Source organism: Quercus lobata, chromosome 6 (genome assembly GCF_001633185.2).
Source record: "Quercus lobata isolate SW786 chromosome 6, ValleyOak3.0 Primary Assembly, whole genome shotgun sequence".
In the NCBI taxonomy this organism is placed as follows: domain Eukaryota; kingdom Viridiplantae; phylum Streptophyta; class Magnoliopsida; order Fagales; family Fagaceae; genus Quercus; species Quercus lobata.
Window position 1 is genome coordinate 48,031,386 of NC_044909.1, and position 22,079 is coordinate 48,053,464.

General features: G+C 36.1%; 1 protein-coding gene across 1 annotated transcript; it reads left to right on the forward strand.

Annotated features, from left to right (window-relative positions):
• The first annotated feature begins 16,814 nt into the window (after nt 1–16,814).
• On the forward strand, nt 16,815–19,332 carry LOC115994501 (homeobox-leucine zipper protein ATHB-6-like). Its single transcript, XM_031118672.1, has 3 exons — nt 16,815–17,483; nt 17,732–18,105; nt 18,295–19,332. Exons 1-3 carry the CDS (start codon nt 17,423–17,425, stop codon nt 18,826–18,828), a joined length of 969 nt encoding a protein of 322 aa, XP_030974532.1. The 5' UTR covers nt 16,815–17,422; the 3' UTR covers nt 18,829–19,332.
• The last annotated feature ends 2,747 nt before the right edge of the window (nt 19,333–22,079 follow it).

Sequence of the window (22,079 nt, forward strand, 5' to 3'; positions counted from 1 at the left end):
AGAAAAGAAAGCGAAAAGAGAAAAGCTGCCTACCATTAGGGTATCCATAGTCCATACTTTACATAGCCCCACCCACCCTTATCATATTTTATTTATCTTCCTTTCTCGCTTTTTTATTTCTCTCTTTCTTTCTTTTTTTTCTTACTTTGTTTTGTACCCATCATGTTGGTTTTTTATGCACACCAGCTCTCATAGGCCCCATGAGCTAAAGCCCAAAACAAAAAGACCTCTCTCTTTTCTACGTCTAAAAAGCATATGGGAACTCATTGAAACCATTTCTGTCTGTTTCTCTTCGCTTTTGAAGCAATTAACTCAACCTTGACCATACATTCTCTTCTTCTGGAAATACAAATAGGCCTTGCTCTCAATATAAAACCATGTGTAGCATTTCCAATTCCATCTGCTTGATTGATAGATTTTTGTGGGATTCAGATTTTGGTAAATTGTGTGATCGCTTTTGCCTCTTAACTCTATTCCTCTCCTTTCAATTTCCATAATTGGATTAGAATATCAAGGAGACACTATGCACATAATACATGCATGCATATATGTCTATAAAATTCACAAATCCCTTGTTGCCTTACCACTTGGCCACGCCCCATTTTTCCCCTACTAAAGTTTGCTACTTTATTGACCATTTGACATATTGTTTTAAAGCAACACTTTTTCAAATTATAAATTTTTAGTCCATTTTTGAAGAAAGATGAAAAAAAACAAAAAACTGTATCAAACAGGCACTAAATTCCATTGGTTTTGGAAAAAATATTACAAGCTCATGGTTTTAATAAGAGGATTAGGTGCTAGTTGCTCATTGTGGTTACGGTCTTAAGGCTGTACCTGGGCCCTACTATAGCTGGCTTATGGCCCAACTAGAGATTTCTTAGACTTTATTAGTTATTACCAACATGCTTTTGATTTATTTATTTTTTTTGCCAGATGAGAAAATTGACTCGTGGTATTAGTAAACTACAAAGGAAATTCGTGATAAGTGGCGTATTTGTCTTCTTGTCAAGCTTGATTTTTGCCCTATCTTTTAAAACAAATTAAGTTAGTTCATGTGTTCCACATTGGAACACATCAGTACCATGTCAAAATGTCTTTTGGGGGTTTTGCAGTCTTACTCTTATAGAAGTTTCTTGTCCTTCAACTTGTGCAAGAAAGTGCAAACTAAGCTGTACTAAATCTCAATATAGTTTTTAGGCAGCTTAGCTAGGGAGAAGTGGGAATAAGCTCTTACAAGTTACAACACCAGCAAGCAAGTTTTGGTCATTGATAAGTGCCATGGTCATAGAGAGACTTTTTTTTTTTTTGATTTGGACATAGAGAGACTTGATCATTATGTGTGCTGTACTACTATGTAGGAGTTCTTGCTTTTGGTGGCTTTTTTCAAGGAGTTATCATTACCAAAATCAACAAGTTAAAGTGCTTTTGAATTTGACGTTGCGCTTATCATTTGGTAGGAGAAAAAAAAACCAGAAATTGTGACCTAGAAGCTTTTCATAAAAGTCAGTTTTCCAATTAATTAATACATCCATAATCAATCCCCAAGCAAGTTATTCATAAAATATATACAAAGTCCTTCTCATACCCAATTCATTATTTGGTTGCACATCCTGTACCGCTCAGAAAATCCTACCAAGAAAACCATAGCACACTTCACATTACAAACCTCTAAAGTCTAAATAATAGTAGTAAGTTTAGTGACACAAGAATTTTACACCTCTTTTTTTTTTTTTCAAAACAACTGAGATAATGTCATAATTGATGCATGATAAAAATAACATTAGCAATGGACTTATGGACCTATGTTAAAGTGATGACTAGTTAGCCTAACAAGTTGTGAAAGAAATTAATTTTGAAAGGACAATGTTTCTCTTCTCTACCTTTCTAGGATGCAAAGCAATTCAGTTGTGAACTTCTGTATGAGGATTAGAAGAATATCCCACGTGCTCACAACACAGCCAAACCGGGGACGAAGCCAAAACTTTGAGTCAGGGAGACAGTTTTACTGTTGGCTGCATGTAGTGATTTCAACCTCTGATTCTACTTAGCTGTTGAGATTTTTTTTTTTTGGTAAAAACAAAACTATTTTTGTTTAGAATTTTTTTAAAGGGCAAGGTTATTTAATTGAGCTTAATTTTGTTTTTTAGTTTTATTGGTAATTTTTGTTGTTGAGCTTTTCTTTCTTTTCTTTTTTTTTTTGGGCTTGTAGATTTTGTTTTAGATTTTAGATCTATAAATTTTTTATGATCACTAAAATGAGGAAAATGCTAGAGTTGCAAGTCTTTTTATAAATTACTTATGTAATAAGTGGTTACTGATAAGTAAAAAAATGATATAAGTGCTATGCTCATATGCGAATCAATAAGAATTTGCCATCAAAAAGGTTTGTAAAAATGTTATAAAAAAATTTGTGAGTATAGCATTACTCTTAAAAGAAGCAATGATATTGTTAAAGGGAAATAAAATGTAATTTTATAGAATGAAATTGCTAAAATTAATACACATATATATATATATATATATAATTTTTTTTTTTTTTTTAATTTAGGGGGGCCATTGCCCCCCTTGGTCCAAGGGTAGTTCCACCCCTAAGCCAGACAATGGGGACTGGATCACTGAAAACTTGAGAAGCCAACCATAAAAATTTTCACAACTTCTTGGCAAAACTATAACGCGGCAGAATATGATTGATAAAAAAAAAAAATAGCAAGTCTATGTATAAGTGATGGTTAACTACTCACAGTCTGCCAAGCAGAGATGTAGCAAATAAGTTGGGGAATAATTTGTAGTTGTAGACCTTCTCATATTCCACATGCTCACAACTCAGCCAGAGCCAGACAATGAGGACTGGAAACTTGAGAAGCCGACCATGGTTGTTCCTGTCGTTAAACAGAGATGTAAGGGTCCCTCCCCATTACTAATGCATGTGTATTGTCACATAGAATGGTGGGCTCTGATTCTATGATGAACATACTACAGATAAACCCGCGTGTGCTTTGCCTATCCCAGGTTGGGAACTGCTTTAAAAGGCCTTGTATTGCGTAGGAACCATATTGATAGATTGTTTTCTTGTGTAAATTGACCACACAAGAGCTGCATGTGACAAAAACTCTTAACTTATTATACACCACAAGCTTTTTGGACAAGAAATTGGTCGGTCTGATCTACTTTTTTGTTGTTAATTTTAGTGGGTTTCTCCTCTTAGCACTGAATTTATATTCGTAGTTATCTGTTACCTCATCCTAAATAGCTCAACCCATCTAGATTCCAAACATGTTGATATCAAGGCATGTATGATATATATTGTCTACGTTATATAAGGGAAGGACATTAATTCTTCCACTGCTAATCTACCCAACAAGAATTTACTAAAGCAGATACAAATAAAGGAATTACATGGCCATATCAAACAAGCACGTATTGTCTACGTTATATAATTGAAAGGACATTAATTCTTCCACTGCTAATCTACCCAACAAGAATTTACTAAAGCAGATATAAATAAAGGAATTACATGGCCATATCAAACAAGCACCTGATAAATTAAACTTCTTGGAGCTTTTGTTAACTTTTAGAGGTTTAACTTATTCTCTTTTTCTTGGGCCAGTATAGAGGTTTTACGGCTTTGTTTTGAACTAGACCAAACATGTTTTAGGATTGAAATGGCCCATTTTTTGGTGGGCCACAATGCCAGATTCTAAAAAGGAGAGTTTCCTTCCTTCCTTCACTTTTTCTATCCATCTAATCAAAATGAATGGGAACTCTGAACTCTCTCTCCACAAATTCCTCATTCAGTCAGCCATTAAAAAAAAAAAAAAAAGGACGCATACCAAAATAAGCTAACTAACATTCATTTGATTTTTGATAGATTTGCTTCTTTTTTCTTTTTTTCTTTTTTTTTCTTTTTTTAATAAATCTACTCCATTTTCACATGAAACAAGGTGCAAGGAGACAAATTGAATTGCTTACAATTATTGTAATTTAGAATAATTTGGTTTGGATGTGCAGTGACTTTTAATATTTGATGCCGAGCAAAAAATCCATTAAGGATAGATAAATCATTCCAACAATTAAAATATGTTGCTCAACTTCCAAATGTTAAACTAAGCAAATGTTTATTAATTTGTAACTATGATTCTTAATTTTTACAACTGTACAAACTCGTTTACTAATCGAAGTTAAATTTTTATTAATATTCAATGAGTGGTCATTGTTTGATCAAGTGAATATGACCTTTCATTTAATTTTAAGTCTCTGCCTGATATATGTGTGAGGGTGGACTCAAATCCAAATACAATATAGGTATTAAAAAAAAATCCATAGGATGCAATGCACACATTTTCAGAGTAACCTATCAGTATCCTGTCACAATAGTAGATATTTTGTTTTGTAGGTGCCTTATCGGAATTGATAGTTAGGGTCAAAATGATTATGTGTTCCTAAACTATTCCTTTCCAAAATCTAGTTTAATTGTAATGGAATTGCTAAAGTTTAGTGTTTAGGATAGTGTTTGAAGATTTACATTGAAGACATTAGTAACTACTTAAAAGTTGATGAATCGATTGCCTCAACTGTAGCTCGATGAATCGAGTTCATTAAAGCTTGACTTGTACCTTGGCTCTAGTTGATTGATCAAGCCTCAAGTAAACTAATTTCTCAATTTGTGGTCCATATGACCAAAGACATAGGGATCTATACACTAGGGTTCTAGAACATAATAATTCATATTAGGTCGTCATAAACACAAGGAGAATACTCTATGAAGAATAGATATTTGTTACCTTAGAACCTTTCAAAAGGCTAAATTATAATATATTTTTTTTGGTAAATAGTTTGTTTGTTGTGTAAAATGGTTTTGCAACTTTTGCTTGGCTAAATTATAACAACTAGTTAGTAATTCGTGTGTGTACATATATACACAAGTTACTAACTAATTATTAAAATATTTTCTGAGTTTATATTCTATTCGATCTTTTTTATTACTCCTTATGTCTCTCCCACCGACATAATATTTATGCATATAATAAAATTATCTAAACCCCCAAAATGATATGCTCAAATAAACTATCTCTTATTTATATATATATATATATATATACACACCAAAATAGAAAGTTTATATATACAAATCTTGTACCAAAAGTATGAATAGATTGAAGTGGTTACTTAAATGGAATTGACAACCTTGAAATGTTTTTATGATTGGATTATATAATTATACTTAAGACCCCTGCTGATACTTGATGAAAGGTAAAATTATTGTACACTAATCACAAATTAATACTTAAATATATCGTGAAATGAATAGTTTTAGTATCACATAAAAAAAAAATCATAATTACAATCACTTGTGATTGACTGTTCGTTACTTTTATATCAACCCACTACATTTTGTCTAATATCATCCTACTACATTTTCTCTATTACTTGTAATCCAATATGTAGACAATTGTAATAAAAATTGAGTTTTTTATTTGACCTTAATCTTAAGAATTTTGTTGTGAAATTTGTTGTGAATTTAGGCGAATGGTAAGTATTGCACCGAAATATTTTGTGTACGAAAATATTAATCGCGGATAGATCGCACCGAGCACCGCGTAGTATTAGCATGTAGGCGATGATACGCTGACGCCATCCAAATCTTCCTGAGCCGAAATGGAGCCGAGCCTTATAAGCCGAGCCTTCAACAGAATCAATACACGATCTTCTGCCTTTTTTTACTTTTAAAATAATAATAATAATAATAATAATAAGTAATTTGAAGAAGGAAAATACAAGAGCCCTGAGAGTGTTTGTACCTAAAGACTCGGGACAATGTTGAAATTTACGAAGTCGTCGACAAATTTTGTGGGACAATACCCACGAAAGAATTTAATATTAATTAAATTAAGAAAGAATTGAGTAAATTGAAAATTTTATAAATAAAAGTTTAATGATCACTTTAGCGTGTGTTTGCTTAATCTTCTATATTACTACTATTTAAAAAGTTTCTTCTATTTGGATTAGATTTTTTTTTGTTCCAATTTAACATAAAGATGAAAAAAATATTTTTTTATTCTAATAATAGATCTCTATATCACAAAATACCTAAGGGTGTGATGAAAAAATATTTCATCTACAAACGCATAACACTCATCACACCTCTAGGTATTTTTTTTCATCACATCCTTAGGTATTTTGTAATTGAAAAATGTAGTAATCTCAAATTATAATGAATTTAAATTATTAACATTTACTAAAAAAAATAGAAGAGTATCTGAGCATATATGTGAGCATGTGCTTAGAGACTAGTATTTGTTTAAGTATTAGCTAATTTGCAAATACATTTTCGACAAAATAAAAAATAAAAGATTTTGTCAATAATTTTGTAATTCACTTTAGTGTCTCGAACAAAGAAGTTCAAAGTTTAAATAATTTTTCTCTAACTATTGAATTATTATTAAAAAAATTGCTAATTTATTTTTTGAGTTGTTTTTTGGACACAATACATTTTTATAATAAACTGAGGTATCAACTCACCATAAATCATAATAAATGAAATATATATATATATATATATATATATATATATATTATACTCAAACCCACTATAACTCAAAGCAAGGGTAGTGTGAAAATGTTGAAAGATTTTATTGTGTCCTTAAAATTTGTCTTGTTTCATAGAATTGAGCACCGGTACTAGGTGCGATATTTTTGAATGGATAGAAATCAAAATTTAATAAATTAACTTTTAATCTTAGCTATTAGATTAAAAAAAAGTTAAAAGGGTGAAAGATTAAAGAGCTAAAAAGTTGAAATTTTTGTGAGTGATTTAGAGGTATTGTACCAAATCTAAATCAGAATTTTGAAGTGCATCTTAGCCAAATTATTTGTTTAGAGTTGTAGGGTCACGATTCGTGGCGGATCGTAACAGTGTCGGGTTCGCACGTAAAACGGCCCTAAAAATATCATTTGTAGAGCGTGGATTTGAAAGGCTAGGCCTTGATCGACAGGCGGCGGGTTTTTCAGGGGGTTCATACAAGGTTAAATGATCGACACCCCTAGAGTACTTCTCATGGAGGTGGGCTGGGAGGCTTTCGTTTCTTGGCCATTTTTCCCAGCCCCTCCTTAAGATTACTTCGTTTTCCTTTTATACTCGCCTGTATCCATTTATCCTTCATCCACGTGTAGGGTCAATCTTTCCAAGGCTGATACTTGTCCCATCAGTCTATCCCCCAAAGTCGTTGGGGGTGGTTGTAGAAGCCAAAGAATGCGGCCCTGTCGGTTTCAGAACATTAAATGATAATAACAGCAGCTTTCCCCGGATATTTTAGATCTTTTTTCCGAGTTTCAGTTTTATACCATTTTTACCCTTCTTGATGAGGGGGAACTTTGGGTCTGCCGAGGACTGAACTACCCTCGGTGGTACCCAAAGGCTATTTTGTTGAACTTGGGCCATAATCCTCCTCGGCTTGGCCCATAAATCATTTACGCCCTACATTAGCCCCTCAAAACCCGGCTGTCCAACCTCTGGGCTGGACAGGGGGTTTTGGTGACGCCAAATCTCTTCCTGTGGCCCAATCCATTCGGCCTATTAAACATGCTGGCGGTTCCTCATATGCCTAAGAGATTCACCGGTCTACGAGATAGTTTTTAATTTCACGCTTGAGGCATTCTTATCGCTTGGGGTATCCAAAACGCGCTTTGAATAATCACTATTTACGAGACTACTTTAATTCGACGGTTTATTTTGATGGGGTGGAGAAGTGGAACCGGCGTGTTTGGGTTTGCTGATTCCTTTGGAGATCTGAACCCATTAAATGCCCCCCGCTCCGCCCTCTGTATAAGTAGGACAGGAGGAGGTTATTGTTTTTACCAAAAATCCATTTTCATCCCCCTGCGACTCTGAAATACTTAGCCTCCCTTAGGATTCGGTTTACTCGCTGATTTACACACTTAATCGTAAAATACTTTACCATAACAACAAGATATGCAAAAGCCCCACCCCTCCCAAAAACGCCACGTTCCGATAAAGCTTATCATGGCTCGATCGGGACAAGGATGGCGAAGACTCAAAATCAACCTCATCCTTCTTTCAGTCAAAATCCGAAGCAGGGACTCGTTACGTCAAACTTTCGACGTGACTGAGTCGGGAACACCCAAGATCGTTACCATCCGGCTCCTCACGAGCGTACCTAATATGGCACCGGCGTGTTAGGAGTCAGGGCTGAGGCAGGGGCTAAGTGCTTTTGCTTCTCCCTCTTTTGCTCCTTGGTGCCCTCCCCCTCCCTCTTCTTATTGTCTTCCCAGAACCAGTTCCGCCATGGTGCTGTTTCTTTTCTATCTTTTGTTCCTCTCTTTGTCTCTTCATCTCTCTCTCCTCTTCTCCTCCTTCTTTACTCATGTCCTCCATTTTCTTTATTCATCCCCTTCATCTTCGTCATTGATTTCTTCCTTACTATTTCCTTCTTCTTCATCCATTTTCTTTTTTAAAGTGAGTCCCTTTCTTAGTATGAGCAGCAATGAGGTAGAGATTGGAGAAACTTTGAAGACGAGTTTAAAAGACGCTTGACAGTTTACTTTTCCGTACTACAGATGTAATGGTTGCTTAGGCAGTTTACACTTTGTATAGGCTCGTTTGAGCCCCTTTTTGTATGTTGTAATATTTATTATTATTATTTTTTTTTATATTAATAAAAATTGTTGCCTACCTTGTTTCGCATGTTATGCCTCTATATTTTCATAAATTTGCAAGCGCTGCTCGGCACAATAATATAGCATCTAAATCAATGACGACTAAGACTAAAATATTTGATAATAAAATGATGTCGCCATAGCTTTAATAGAAGTGCTTGGCACAATAAGGTCGACCCGTAAAAAATAGTACTTACCCGGAACTAGCCGAGGAGAGAACCGAAGGCTTGATGCCGTGTGAGAAATAACCGTCCGAGGACATATCCCCTGCCAAATGAATAGCCCTCTTATACGACTAAATGCTGGGGCGTCCCACCACCTTCCTTACCCCCTTATTGGCCTTAACCTTCTATGGTGTTTAAGCCGTAGACGAAGTGACTTGACGTTTTTATCAAGTAGCCCATCTTACGAAATTCAAACCTTTACTTACCCAAGTATTTGGTTTCCCCATAGGCTTGAGTCCGAGGACCGTGCAAGACCTAGGTTCTGTCCAACACTTGTAATTTTCATCTTTTGTACTTGGTTTCCCATAGGCTTGAGTCCGAGGACCATTCAAGACCTAGGTTCTGTCCCCGGGCCCTTGTGCTGAATCGGGCCTGGGCCGTGAGTTGACTGGGCCCAAAATAAGGGGGTATTTCCGTATTCTCAGGCCACGCGATACTTTCTAGGCGTCCCAGTATTTGAGGTGCGCCTTCTCGAGACTCCTCTAACTTCAGGGTTGCAGACGACGTTGGAAATCGAGCCAGAGACATTTTGTCTGTAGCGCTCCTTGGGACGCTGCGTGAATTAAATGCTACTATCTTATCTTTTGATATAAATAGGAGAGAAAGTTACTTTTCCTACGCACAAATTCTTCAGCTTCCTCCTTTAGGAAATCATGTTTGAGGCGAGGGTTAGGGAAAAAGAACTTTTTCCACCGCGGAGGCGCCGTGTCCTCCCGAGACTCGAAGGAGTGATGCACGGGCCAAGAAAGCATAAACTTAAGAGAAATTTACACTTCTACGGAGGGGGGAGGGTGTCTCCCCCCCTTTTCAGTCAAAATCCGAAGCAGGTTCTGGTCATGCCAAATTTTTGGTATGTCCGAAGAAGGAATTTCCACCATCAGCACTGTCTACCTTGTAGCCGGCAAATTCTTGTAGGGGCTTCCCAACTTCCGGCTCCCTGCGCCTTTTCTGTAGATAGTGTTAGCTTGAGGTCAGGTTTTTTGGCTGCCTGAGTTATGGGCGTGCAGAAGTGTCGAGGAATAGTTTCCTTAGACAACAACTTGGCGCAGTAGCCAACCTCTCCTCTGAGCTGTCCCCACGGCTTTCTCTCCACTCGCTTGTATTTTCCTTTACTTATGTAGTCAGCTTTAGTGTAAGCTTATTTCCGCTTTTCATTGTACACTGTACTGTTCCTTTATCTTAATAGAATATGTGCCCATTTCTCTATACATATCTTTCTTCCCCGTAACAACTACTTTATGCATAAATATTAAATGCAAGCTTGCTCTTATGGATATTCCAGGCAGAAAAAATGCTTTAATACAGGTTCCTACTAATTTAAACTCACAAATATTATCAAGTATAACAATGATAACTTTCAATAAATTAAATTCTTGGAACTAACCGGGATAAGCGCTGAGTACTACGCGATGCATGCTAGACCAATGTCCGAGAACGATAATCTCTAAATAATTCGTCTGAAAGGGTAGCTAAGTAGCGAGGGACTTTGATTGTGTTTTTGGGTAGTGAATTGCGTCGTACCGGATCAACCCCTTTGACACTAGGGACCCGAGGGCAGATTGTGGAATCTATGCATTCAAGGTATTAACCCATTTGTGAACTAGGAGTCCTCCTCGGATGGATTTTGAGGTTTACGTGTCATAGTTTTTTTTTTGAATAGTTGTTCCACATCCAGGTAGTTGGTTTTCCCACAGGCTTGAGTCCGAGGACTATGCAATGCCTTGGTTCTGTCCAAAACCTAGTTTTCATTACATCCAGGTAGTTGGTTTCCCCAGAGGCTTGAGTCCGGTGGACCATGCAATGCCTTGGTTCTGTCCAAAACCTAGTTTTCCACATCCAGGTAGTTGGTTTTCCCACAGGCTTGGGTCCGAGGACCATGCAATGCCTTGGTTCTGTCCAAAACCTAGTTTCATTACATCCAGGTAGTTGGTTTCTCCTGAGGCTTGGGTCCGAGGACCATGCAATGCCTTGGTTCTGTCCAAAACCTAGTTTTCTCCAGTTGGTTTCCCCAGAAACCATATGCCTTGGAGGTAGTTGGTTTCCCCAGAGGCTTGAGTCCGGTGGACCATGCAATGCCTTGGTTCTGTCCAAAACCTAGTTTTCCACATCCAGGTAGTTGGTTTTCCCACAGGCTTGGTCCGAGGAGCAATGCCTTGGTTCTGTCCAAAACCTAGTTTTCCACATCCAGGTAGTTTTTCCCCATAGGCTTGAGTCCATGACTGTCCAAAACCATGCAGGTAATCTTGGTTCTGTCCAAAACCTAGTTTTCCACATCCAGGTAGTTGGTTTCCCCAGAGGCTTGAGTCCGGTGGACCATGCAATGCCTTGGTTTTGTCCAAAACCTAGTTTTCCACATCCAGGTAGTTGGTTTTCCCACAGGCTTGGGTCCGAGGACCATGCAATGCCTTGGTTCTGTCCAAAACCTAGTTTTCCACATCCAGGTAGTTGGTTTTCCCACAGGCTTGGGTCCGAGGACCACGCAATGCCTTGGTTCTGTCCAAAACCTAGTTTTCTCTTTGTATGGGGCCTTGGCTCGCCTTTAGCTCTAGGGGAGCTAACTCTTCAGCCAAGCCCCTTGAGTTTATCTATACGGTTAACGTTACCAAGCGCCTAGCTTGTTCTGTACGAGGAGCTTTAGCTTTTAGGGGAGTCAGCTCTTCAGCTAAGCCCCTCGTCAAGAAACGTAGCCCCTAGTGAGATTTTATACTTGAACTCTATAACCAACGGTTAGAAATAACAGAGGAAGTGTTTCAACCTACCGCCTGCGCCAACACGCAAGCCTTTCCCACAGACGGCGCCAATTGTAGGGTCACGATTCGTGGCGGACCGTAACAGTGTCGGGTTCGCACGTAAAACGGCCCTAACAATATCATTTGTAGAGCGTGGGTTTGAAAGGCTAGGCCTTGATCGACAGGCGGCGGGTTTTTCAGGGGGTTCATACAAGGTTAAATGATCGTCACCCCTAGAGTACTTCTCATGGAGGTGGGCTGGGAGGCTTTCGTTTCTTGGCCATTTTTCCCAGCCCCTCCTTAAGATTACTTCGTTTTCCTTTTATACCCGCCTGTATCCATTTATCCTTCATCCACGTGTAGGGTCAATCTTTCCAAGGCTGATACTTGTCCCATCAGTCTATCCCCCAAAGTCGTTGGGGGTGGTTGTAGAAACCAAAGAATGCGGCCCTGTCGGGTTCAGAACATTAAATGATAATAACAGCAGCTTTCCCCGGATATTTTAGATCTTTTTTCCGAGTTTCAGTTTTATACCATTTTTACCCTTCTTGATGAGGGGGAACTTTGGGTCTGCCGAGGACTGAACTACCCTCGGCGGTACCCAAAGGCTATTTTGTTGAACTTGGGCCATAATCCTCCTCGGCTTGGCCCATAAATCATTTACGCCCTACAAGAGTCATTTTTCTCCCTCTAAATAAATAAGTTATTAAAACATAAGTTTAGCAGAGTGGTATTAGCCTTAAATGATATTGGGCCTTCCAAGGGGATCGACCAAGTTCCTACTAATAAAATAAGATCTTGAGCCCAATAAGTGGAGGACAGTCCTATGCTCGTTTTCCGAAGTCTATTAGAAGCAGCCCCATATGTAAAGTTATCAAGGACCTTAACACCCTCAGAACATTCGGGGAAGATCATAGGGTCATGCAAAAATGTATGAGGATCCAGAGGAAAGCTTCTTGACAAATTAACAGTAACTTCCACATTAATTAGACCCACATACCTAGCATAGTCGCATTTATTACTGAATGACTAGCCTAAACAGTGCTTTAAGTCCTAAAAGTCCATCTTCATCATAAGAAAGAGGGAGGAGGTGTCCGATGGGACAAATATCTCACCAGCTGTATGATGACAGCATGTTCTAGGAAAAAGGGCGAGACAGGAATATGAAGAGAAGCTGAATGTGCCTTATCAGGGGACTAGAAACTTTAGAGAGAGAAAAAGAGAATATGAATAGAGAGTGAATGTATGCTTGTTCTAAGGCATCATAAGAAACAGGTAAGAGATGTTCGATGGGACAAGTATCTCACCAGCTACATGATGATAGCATGTTATAGGAAAGAGAGCGAGACGAGAGTATAAAGAAGAGCTGAATGTGCCTTATTAGGGGAGTAGAAACTTTAGAGAGAGAAAAAGAGAATGTGAATAGAGAGTGAATGTATGCTTGTTCTAGGGTATTATTTTCCTAAGCAAGCTTTTTCTTTGTGTTCTTAATCCATATTTTTAGCATATCATTCTTGTTAAAATCTCTCATTGTGGATTCATTATTGCCCATCCAATACAAATTAGTTGTGATGTCTTAAAATTGTTTTTGACTCCCACAATAAATATTGTCAAACACATATTGTGTATTTACTTAAGCTTATAAATTTATAAGTCGATTTATTTAATCTAACTTATTTGTTTAAAGCCATTTTTCGTCCTTACATTTAAGCAACTAAGCTATCAAAGTATAATTCTTGCCAAACACATTAGTATATGTATTTTTCAAATATTTTTTTTTTACCCAGTTTATATATTTTAAACTATCAGAGAGAACATTCAAACTTTTGCAATAGCTTTTTTTATGTGTGTGTATATATATTTATATTTATATATAAAAATAATTTATATTAAATTTAGCTCAAGAAAGTTGTGTCCTATGTTCTTTCAGAATACTAAAATTATTTATAATTGATTTGGACCAAAAGTTTCTAGTAACATCTATGTATTTAGGTTTATAGCTTTGAGATTTTCTAGGCAATCAACATCTAGAGTTTTAAGATTTGGGATAGAGGATTGAACATCAGCTTCTAAAATTTGAACACCTTTCTAAAATATGCATCAATTATGGATGGCTTCTTCATTGATTACTTACACTTTGAAGTCTAAATATTGAATTATATAAATGAGTTATATAGCCAATTTTTTATTTTTATTTTTAAAGTGTGAAGTGCATATTATGTTTATGTACACACACAAAAATCAAACAATTCGAGTATAAATTTTTCCTTATTTCAATGCCTTAATAAAATAATAATCCAATTTGCTATTATCAAATATAAAAATAATATGTAAGTATATAAAAATAACTCAATTACTCAAATCACTATTATCAAATTTAAATGTACAAAAAGAAACAAGTAAATAGCAAGCAACTATCAAATATAACTAAAGAATATATGATAAACATTAAAAGTTTATTGACTAATATTTATTCTATACCTAGCTTTCAAAAAAAACAATAATATTGTGTGTGTGTGATCTGATTTGGATGCGAAGTAAGATCCAGTCACTAGTACTCATTGATCGAGTGGAAATTAAAGACTTCAAAATGGACCTATGACAATTGTGAAATGTTGAGTCAAGCTGCGGAGATCCAAGGCATGATGAGTTCAACGATGATACGACAACTCAGTGATTGAGTGCGAGTTTGCGATGGTAGCATGGAGGCTAAAGCATGATGAGTCTAGTAATGGTATATATATAATTATATACTCATATTTTTTTAATTGATTTTGGGAATTTTTTAAAAAAGAAAAAAAAATTTGTATTTGTAAGGACACGATTTTTACGACCCAAGGATGACTTTGGGCTCGTGTGTAAAGGGCTCGAACAATATGATTTGTAGAGAGTGGGTTTGAAAAGGCATGCCATTGGGCGCTGGGCAGGGGTCTGATCCGGATTTTCATGGAAACCCATGCGAAGGTGAATTTGGCCTGCAGGGCCAAACCTTACATGGATTGGGTTCGAAAGGTCCGTCTCCTCGGACTTAGTCCAAGTAGCGTCTCATCCTCCCCCGTGGATAACAGTGTCTGCAAGGATTTTCCCTTGTGGGCATCGGCCTTCTCCACAATGATACTCCTCCCCCTTTTATACTAGTATTTTCTCCCGTTCTTCACATACGTGTCAGTTTCTCCTTATTTGGGGTGGTTACTCGTCTTATCAACCCTCACGTCAGAGTGGTTGGGGAAGAGCTGGATAGCATGGTACGAGTATGGGTTTGTCAGGCGATGGGCTCCACATTAAGGTGCTGGCAGCCTTTTCCCCTGTACTGCTCCTGTGCTGAATCTGTCTTTTTCTTCGGGCGTTTTGCGAGATGTCGGGCATAAAGTCGTCCTCGGCCACATCCTTGGGCCTTCAAGGAGCTTTTATTGTGTGTCCCTGACAATAGGGCTCCTCAGCCTGGGCTTTGGGCCCTTAATGTGAAGTGGGTCGGGATTCCAATTTTCAGGCCCCACAGTATTTATTTTTAATGGCCCAGATGATTTTTTTTTTTTTTTGGGTGTGTGTTCTTTGTATAATTTAAAGGGTTTTCTTGATTAATTTAAAATTTTAAGGAAATCCCAAAAGAATTTTAAAAGGGAACTTAATGGAATTTTATTTTTAGAACAAGTTAGAAAAACTAAAAGATAATTTAAGCCTTAATTAAATGATATTAATTTTTTTCTCAAAATCCCAAGGGGTCGGTAAATAAATTTGTATGCTACCCTAAATGGGAAATATCAAAGTCGGACAGTAGTCCCCCGGGCCCCGGGCCCCCTTAGCTTTGTCACTATAGTTATATCCTTGAATTTTATTTTCACCCCCTCTTCTTTTAACATAAATAAAATTTTAAAATTAATACACATGAAATAAACTATTAGGATAAAAGTAAGTAATGACCCTCAACAAAATGTCAAAATACATAAATGTGGGACTAGTCTCGTATGTACAACAAGAATCAAAGTGGGTGCCATCCAATTCAACTAGCTTGTCCATAAATTGATTAACTTTCCAATAAGTTTTCATAACAATAAACGATTTTGTTTTCTTTTATGGTTGGGGGAAGGAGATAAATGGTTCTGATAGTAATGGATATCATACTTCATATATATCATCTAATTACGGAAGAACACTTCACAGAATGTCAAAATACTTAAAGGGGGGACAAGTTTCATATCTACAACAAAAATACACGAGGTGCCATTCAAATAACAACAAGCTTTCACTATAATTAAAGTACTCGTAGACACATAGCCAAAAAAATCATGTAACACAATTGACACATCTTAGTTCTTAGTATTTTCAATAGAAATTGTTTTTAAAGAATAAATACCTTAAACTTTCATTAAAAAACCTTAGCCATATTTGGCTAGTGTTGAAAACCCCATTATATTATGGGATTTATAAAAAATCGACAGTAGCTAGGTAAAACCCAAGCTTATTTGGCCCAATAATGAGTAAATACAAACTTTTACCGTAGTATATTTTCATGTATATACCCCTCTATTTTTATTTTTATTTCGGCTGAATTGAAAAAGGTCTCCAACCGTGGACTCATTGAGTCCACACTACATAATGATAATGGGTAATATCACGTTTGTTAAATTATCAATTGTCTTAAAAGCTTAAATTATTAAAATATAGTAAATTTAATAATTTAACTACACAATTCTAATACCACCGGGTCTTATTGGGCTATCGCTTGAATTGAGCGTCAAGTGAAGCAATTTAAAGACTTCTACCATTAATACCCTATGTTTATAAAAAGTAATACTAAAATCACAACTTTTGTCATAATTTTACTATAACTTATTCACATGACGAGCAATAAATAGTAAAGACATAAACTCATATAAAATCATCATTTTTATTCTATCACCCACCACTTGCCACAACTTGTCGCATGAGAAGTTGAATACAAATGGTAACAAAAGTGGTGCCTTAGCATTTTCGGTCTGTAAAACCCAAAAAGATATTTCTGATGAAACGGTCGAAAACCGGAAAGCCACCGGATATAGCCGGTAGACAGAAAGTTTCATTTGGATTGAATTTTGGGTTCATTTCATTTGTAATTTGCTAACTGCAGTGTACCTAACCCCAGTAAGATTTTAACCACATATCTGACCAAAGTTGGTTTATTTAAGAGAGAGAAAGTTTGAGGCCAGCTGGGTTATGAACTGGTTCACTGATCTGCCCATTCTCACTTCAACTCTCTCTCTCTCTCACACACACACTCTCTCTCTCTCGCTCTGCGGTTTTCCATCGTAGATAAACAGTCAGTCTATAATAGTCTGCAAAGATATGGCTCCTAAGTTGATTGAGTAATGATGTAGTGAGAGAAAGAGTGGAGTGAGGGAGTGTATTAGTTGATCACGTTTATTTGTCTTTGTGGGTTGGGTTGTGTTTTGGCTTGATTTTTAGAGTTTTTTGCTTGCCTGTTTGGGTTTTGTGTTTTGTGGGGTTTTGGTTTCTTTTCTTGATGGGTTCGGAGGGGGGAGAAGAAGTATTGAAACTAGAGAAAGATGGGAAAGCCCAGAGAGAGAAGTGGCTGAACAATTGTAAACAGCTTTGTTCAATTTGGTCAGGTCCTCAACATGGGGGTTCTTTCTCATTGGCTTCTCTTGAGTGAAACCTTGGTATTAAGCACCCCTTGAGCTCTTAAAGATCCAACTGAAAATATTTATAAAAAAAAAAAAAAAAAAAGACTTAAAAAAAGAAGAAAAGGGTCCTGATCTCGTAAGATCTGTATAAAATTCTTTTTCTTTCTCAGTCATGAAGAGACTTGGCAGCTCAGACTCCTTGGGTGCTTTGATGTCCATCTGCCCAACTACAGGTTTATTAACAAACAATTCATTAACTCCTTTCAATGTTGTATTTCTAAGATTCAGACATGCCCATTAATTTTCAAGCACTTTTTTGTGCTTCAAATTCAATTGTTGTATCTATGTAGTCTTTTTCCTATTTTGGAACTTTCCATGCTTCATTGCTGTATTTTGTTTTTCCTTTCTGGGTCTTACATGGTTTGTGCTGGGGACAAAAGAATTAATCTTTAATTGTCTCTTTGTTTTTTCATTGATGTAGATGAACATAGTCCAAGAACCAACCATGTTTATAGCAGGGAATTCCAGTCCATGTTGGATGGCTTAGATGAAGAAGGCTGTGTTGAAGAATCTGGCCACATAGCCGAGAAGAAACGTCGATTAAGCGTGGAACAAGTCAAGGCCTTGGAGAAGAATTTCGAGGTCGAAAACAAGCTCGAACCCGAGAGAAAAGTGAAGCTAGCTCAAGAACTTGGTTTGCAACCTAGACAGGTAGCAGTCTGGTTTCAAAACCGACGTGCCCGTTGGAAAACCAAGCAATTGGAAAGAGACTACGGAGTTCTCAAAGGCAATTATGAAGCTCTCAAGCTCAACTGCGATAATCTCCAACATGACAATGAAGCTCTGCTCAAAGAGGTACACCATAAAATAAAATCCACGGTTTTTGAATTCTCTAGCTAGTAAATGCGTCAAGTTCATTATGTTTCCCGTGAATAGCATATTCCAATTACTTTATATATATTATTCAAAAGGCACTTTCATGAGGTATGTTGTCGGTGATATATGTATCAAAATTTTGAATGGTTTTTGCTTTTGTTGCTTCAGATAAAGGAATTGAAAGCAAAGCTCCATGAAGAAAACACAGAAAGCATTAATCTTTCAGTGAAGGAAGAGATAGTGGTGGCCGAATCCGATAACAAAGCGATGGAACAGAGCAAACCAGCTCCTGATTCTCCTCCTCTACCTGCATCTGACTCCAAAGACTTAAACTTTAAGTGTTTCAACCACAACAATGGAGTTGGGGGAGCCACACTCTTCAGAGGGGACTTCAAAGACGGCTCGTCAGACAGTGACTCGAGCGCGATCTTGAACGAGGATAACAGTCCCAACGCAGCGATTTCTTCATCTGGGGTCCTTCAGAATCAGCTCTTGATGTCCACCTCTCAGGCGGCCTCGAGTTCTTCTCTCAAATTCAATTCCTCGTCGCCAATGGGCTGCTTTCAGTTCCAGAAAACGTACCAGCCACAGTTTGTGAAAATGGAGGAGCACAATTTCTTTAGCGGAGAGGAGGCATGTAATTTCTTCTCGGATGAGCAGCCTCCGACACTTCAGTGGTACTGTTCTGAGCAGTGGAACTAAATTGAAAAAAGCAAAGCAAAGTAGCAAAAAAAAAAAATAACCCATGTTCAGATATTGTGGAAAAATAATAGGAAAGCAAAAAAAAGAAGAAGTGTTGTATCTAGCTAAGTGAGCTCCAAGAATATTGTAAAGTTGAAAGTGGGGTTGTGTAATTTTTAGCTTTGGTCTAATATGTCTCCCACTGTGCAAAGTGAAAGTTGGAGAGCTGGGGTAGTGGTTGAAGGAAGCTTAAGATTGAGAAAAGCAAAACGGTGGATTTAGCAAAGAAAATGGTAAAAATGGAGTTGGAGCAGTACAAGCAGAGGGAGAGAGAGGGGTTCACGTTGGGTTTGGTTGGTGAAAGATGACGCCTATGGGTTCTCTCTCTCTCTTTGAGTTGGAGGGAATATGATTAGATCGTAATTGAAGTCTCTGCTGTAAAAAAAAAAAGAACCTTGGAATCCTTGGGAAGCAATTTCCTGTAATGGAGAAATAATCATTGACTCGCTTTTCTTTCCTTCTTTATTTTTCTTCTTTTTCACTTTCTTTCTCGGTTTCTACCCAATGCCTTTTTCTTTTCATTTTATTGTCAATTAAGGATGCGCTAATATCACTGCCATGGCTTCCTAAATTTGGTAAATTGTCCATTAAGAACACCATCCTTATTTGTTCCTTGTACTTAATTAAAAAAGAATGGGTATTAACTAGTGATAAACACTTAGAAATCTTGATTTAAGCGCAAAATTGCATGTGTATTTTGTGTGCAATAGTGCGTGTGAAATAAACACTACTAAAAAAAATTAGTAATTAGTAAGTGTGAATGAATTCACAAATGGATGAGCTTATGCTTATTGTGATTTATTTGGTTTTAAGAAAATAAACTATGGTATAAAACTACGGTTGGACACATGGCTAGCATGCTGCCCAATTTTTGCTCAGGCCTATTGATGACTAAGTTAAGCTTGAGTCCAGTTTTGGACACGAGTTCGAATCACATCACGTCGACACAAGCTGTGTCCTTGATGAATATCCCACGTAAAAGAGTTAACTTGCGCCTGCATTCAAACCAGACGAGAGATCAAAACAATAGTAAGGATTGAGTGATTGCCTAATTGGTCTTCTACAGAGCAAAACTTGTGAAAGCAAATGCTTTTTATCTTTCTTCAAAACAAGAAAGAAAGAGGCTGAATGGAATGCAAGTACTTTGTGAATTGCCAGCTGAAGGACGTGTAAATGGACAGGCGTAGAGAAATCTTTGATAAATTTCTGCTCCCCGTAGTGCTTCTGAAAAATGTAATGATGCAGAGAAGGACAAAAGTGCATAGGAAGCCCAAACTTTCAATGCATTTTAGTCTTTTTCTATTTTGTTGCTTTTTTTTAATATAAAAAATAGATATGATATATCAATTACTCTTTCTTATCATACCAAGCATTGATTAGTTTTGGTGGTGGTGGAATTCAACACCCTTTTTTGAAAGAATTTAAATATATGATATACGTCAAGATACTAATTATTTTTTGTGTAAATAAGATTGGAAATTATGAACTCACGTCTTTTGTTACTATTATTATTATTTTTTATTTTGATAGTTACAAAAAAAGAAGAGATTTAAATCTTAAATGCTTTTGTTAAAAACAATAAAATATGTCAACCAATTAAATTATAAAACTCTCGATCATGTCCTTTACTATGTAATAGGAAATTTTACTAATTGAGCTAATATATTTTGTCGAGGTTGATTATAATATTAATAATAATAATGATGATGATAATAATAATAAGTTAATAACATCCTAAAGTTTTAATGTAGTGCATTACAAGGACTAAACTAGTTATTATTACCATCGTCATTAGCCGCATGACCATCATATATTGTTTATTTTTGGTAATAATTAAAAGTCATAGGTAGAATATAAAAAATATTTTACTAGAATCAATAAGATTAAACAAGAAAATACACACCGGGTGAGTGTTGCAGATGGTAGCTCCCCATGCCTTAAGAAAATATACAGGAAATATTGGAAGCAATAAAAAAATATTTTTATTTAAAAAAGATTATAATAGATACTCAAAAGTCAAAAAAATAGTTCTAGGTTTCTTAAAATTTTGGTAACATGGTTCTGTCAAAAAAAAAAAAAAAATTGGTAACATGGTTTTAATTAGAATAATAGTTTATAAAACCTAAACTTCTTGAAACGTTTCCAATTACATATCCACTTAGAGTAAATTATCTTAACTACTTTAATGTATATATATTAAGCTACATGCCTACACGTCATAAATACATGGTAATATATGTAACGTTTACATTTACCCATAGGGTGGAAGCATCATATAAAACAACAAAGTTTATAATATTATTATATCTGATTTGGTAAATAATATATAATAAAAAAAAAACTTGGAAGGAAAAGGTAAGAACTAAAAGGGAATTCATTCATAATTATGATTGTAATTCATGGAAAGATAATGTAAAATGACTTCAGTGGTAATGCCAATTCGGGTTTTGATTTTTATCTTCTTCAATAATAAGTTTTCTCACATCAAAGCGATCTATGCCGTTTATGCATAATACACGGATCCCATCCTTGTAAATTTATAACACAAAATGACAAAATGTTGTTTGAACACTTCTATAGAATAAAATGAAAAAAAAATGGTTTGAAGAAAAAATTATGCCAGCCTTGCTTGTGGTTTAGAAGTTATTTCAAATTCAAGGATTTCAAAGTTTAAAATTCTTGACATTTTTCAAACTAGCCAAATAATAAAATTGAATTTTAATAATCCAAATTCAAATCTACATCTCGTCATCCAAAAGTACTAAAAATGAATGCAAGTTTTAAAAAATATGAAAAAAAAAATCAAATCTCTCAAGTTTTTTTTTTTTTTTTTTAATGGAAACATTACTGGATGAAATCCATAAAAAGGAAGTGCCATCACTTTAAATGGACTTTTCATTTTTAGGTAACAATGATCTATTATTAGGATGTTGAGCAAGCAAACAAGTAAAACATTATAGTCTATTGAAAAATACATGGCAAGTATAAAGCCTTCACTTGACTCTCGCTCTTATCAAGTCGTTTTCGCCTAGCTAGTGTCACATGTATTTATGGATTTATCAAAGAGGCATTCTAGAAAGTATGACTAAATTTCAATTCACACCTAAGTTTTGGTTAAATTTAATTTTGCTCTAGATAGTATGATGCTAGATCATATGATTTTAGATCGTGATACAATTATATATTTATTTATTTATTGGTATTTGAAATTG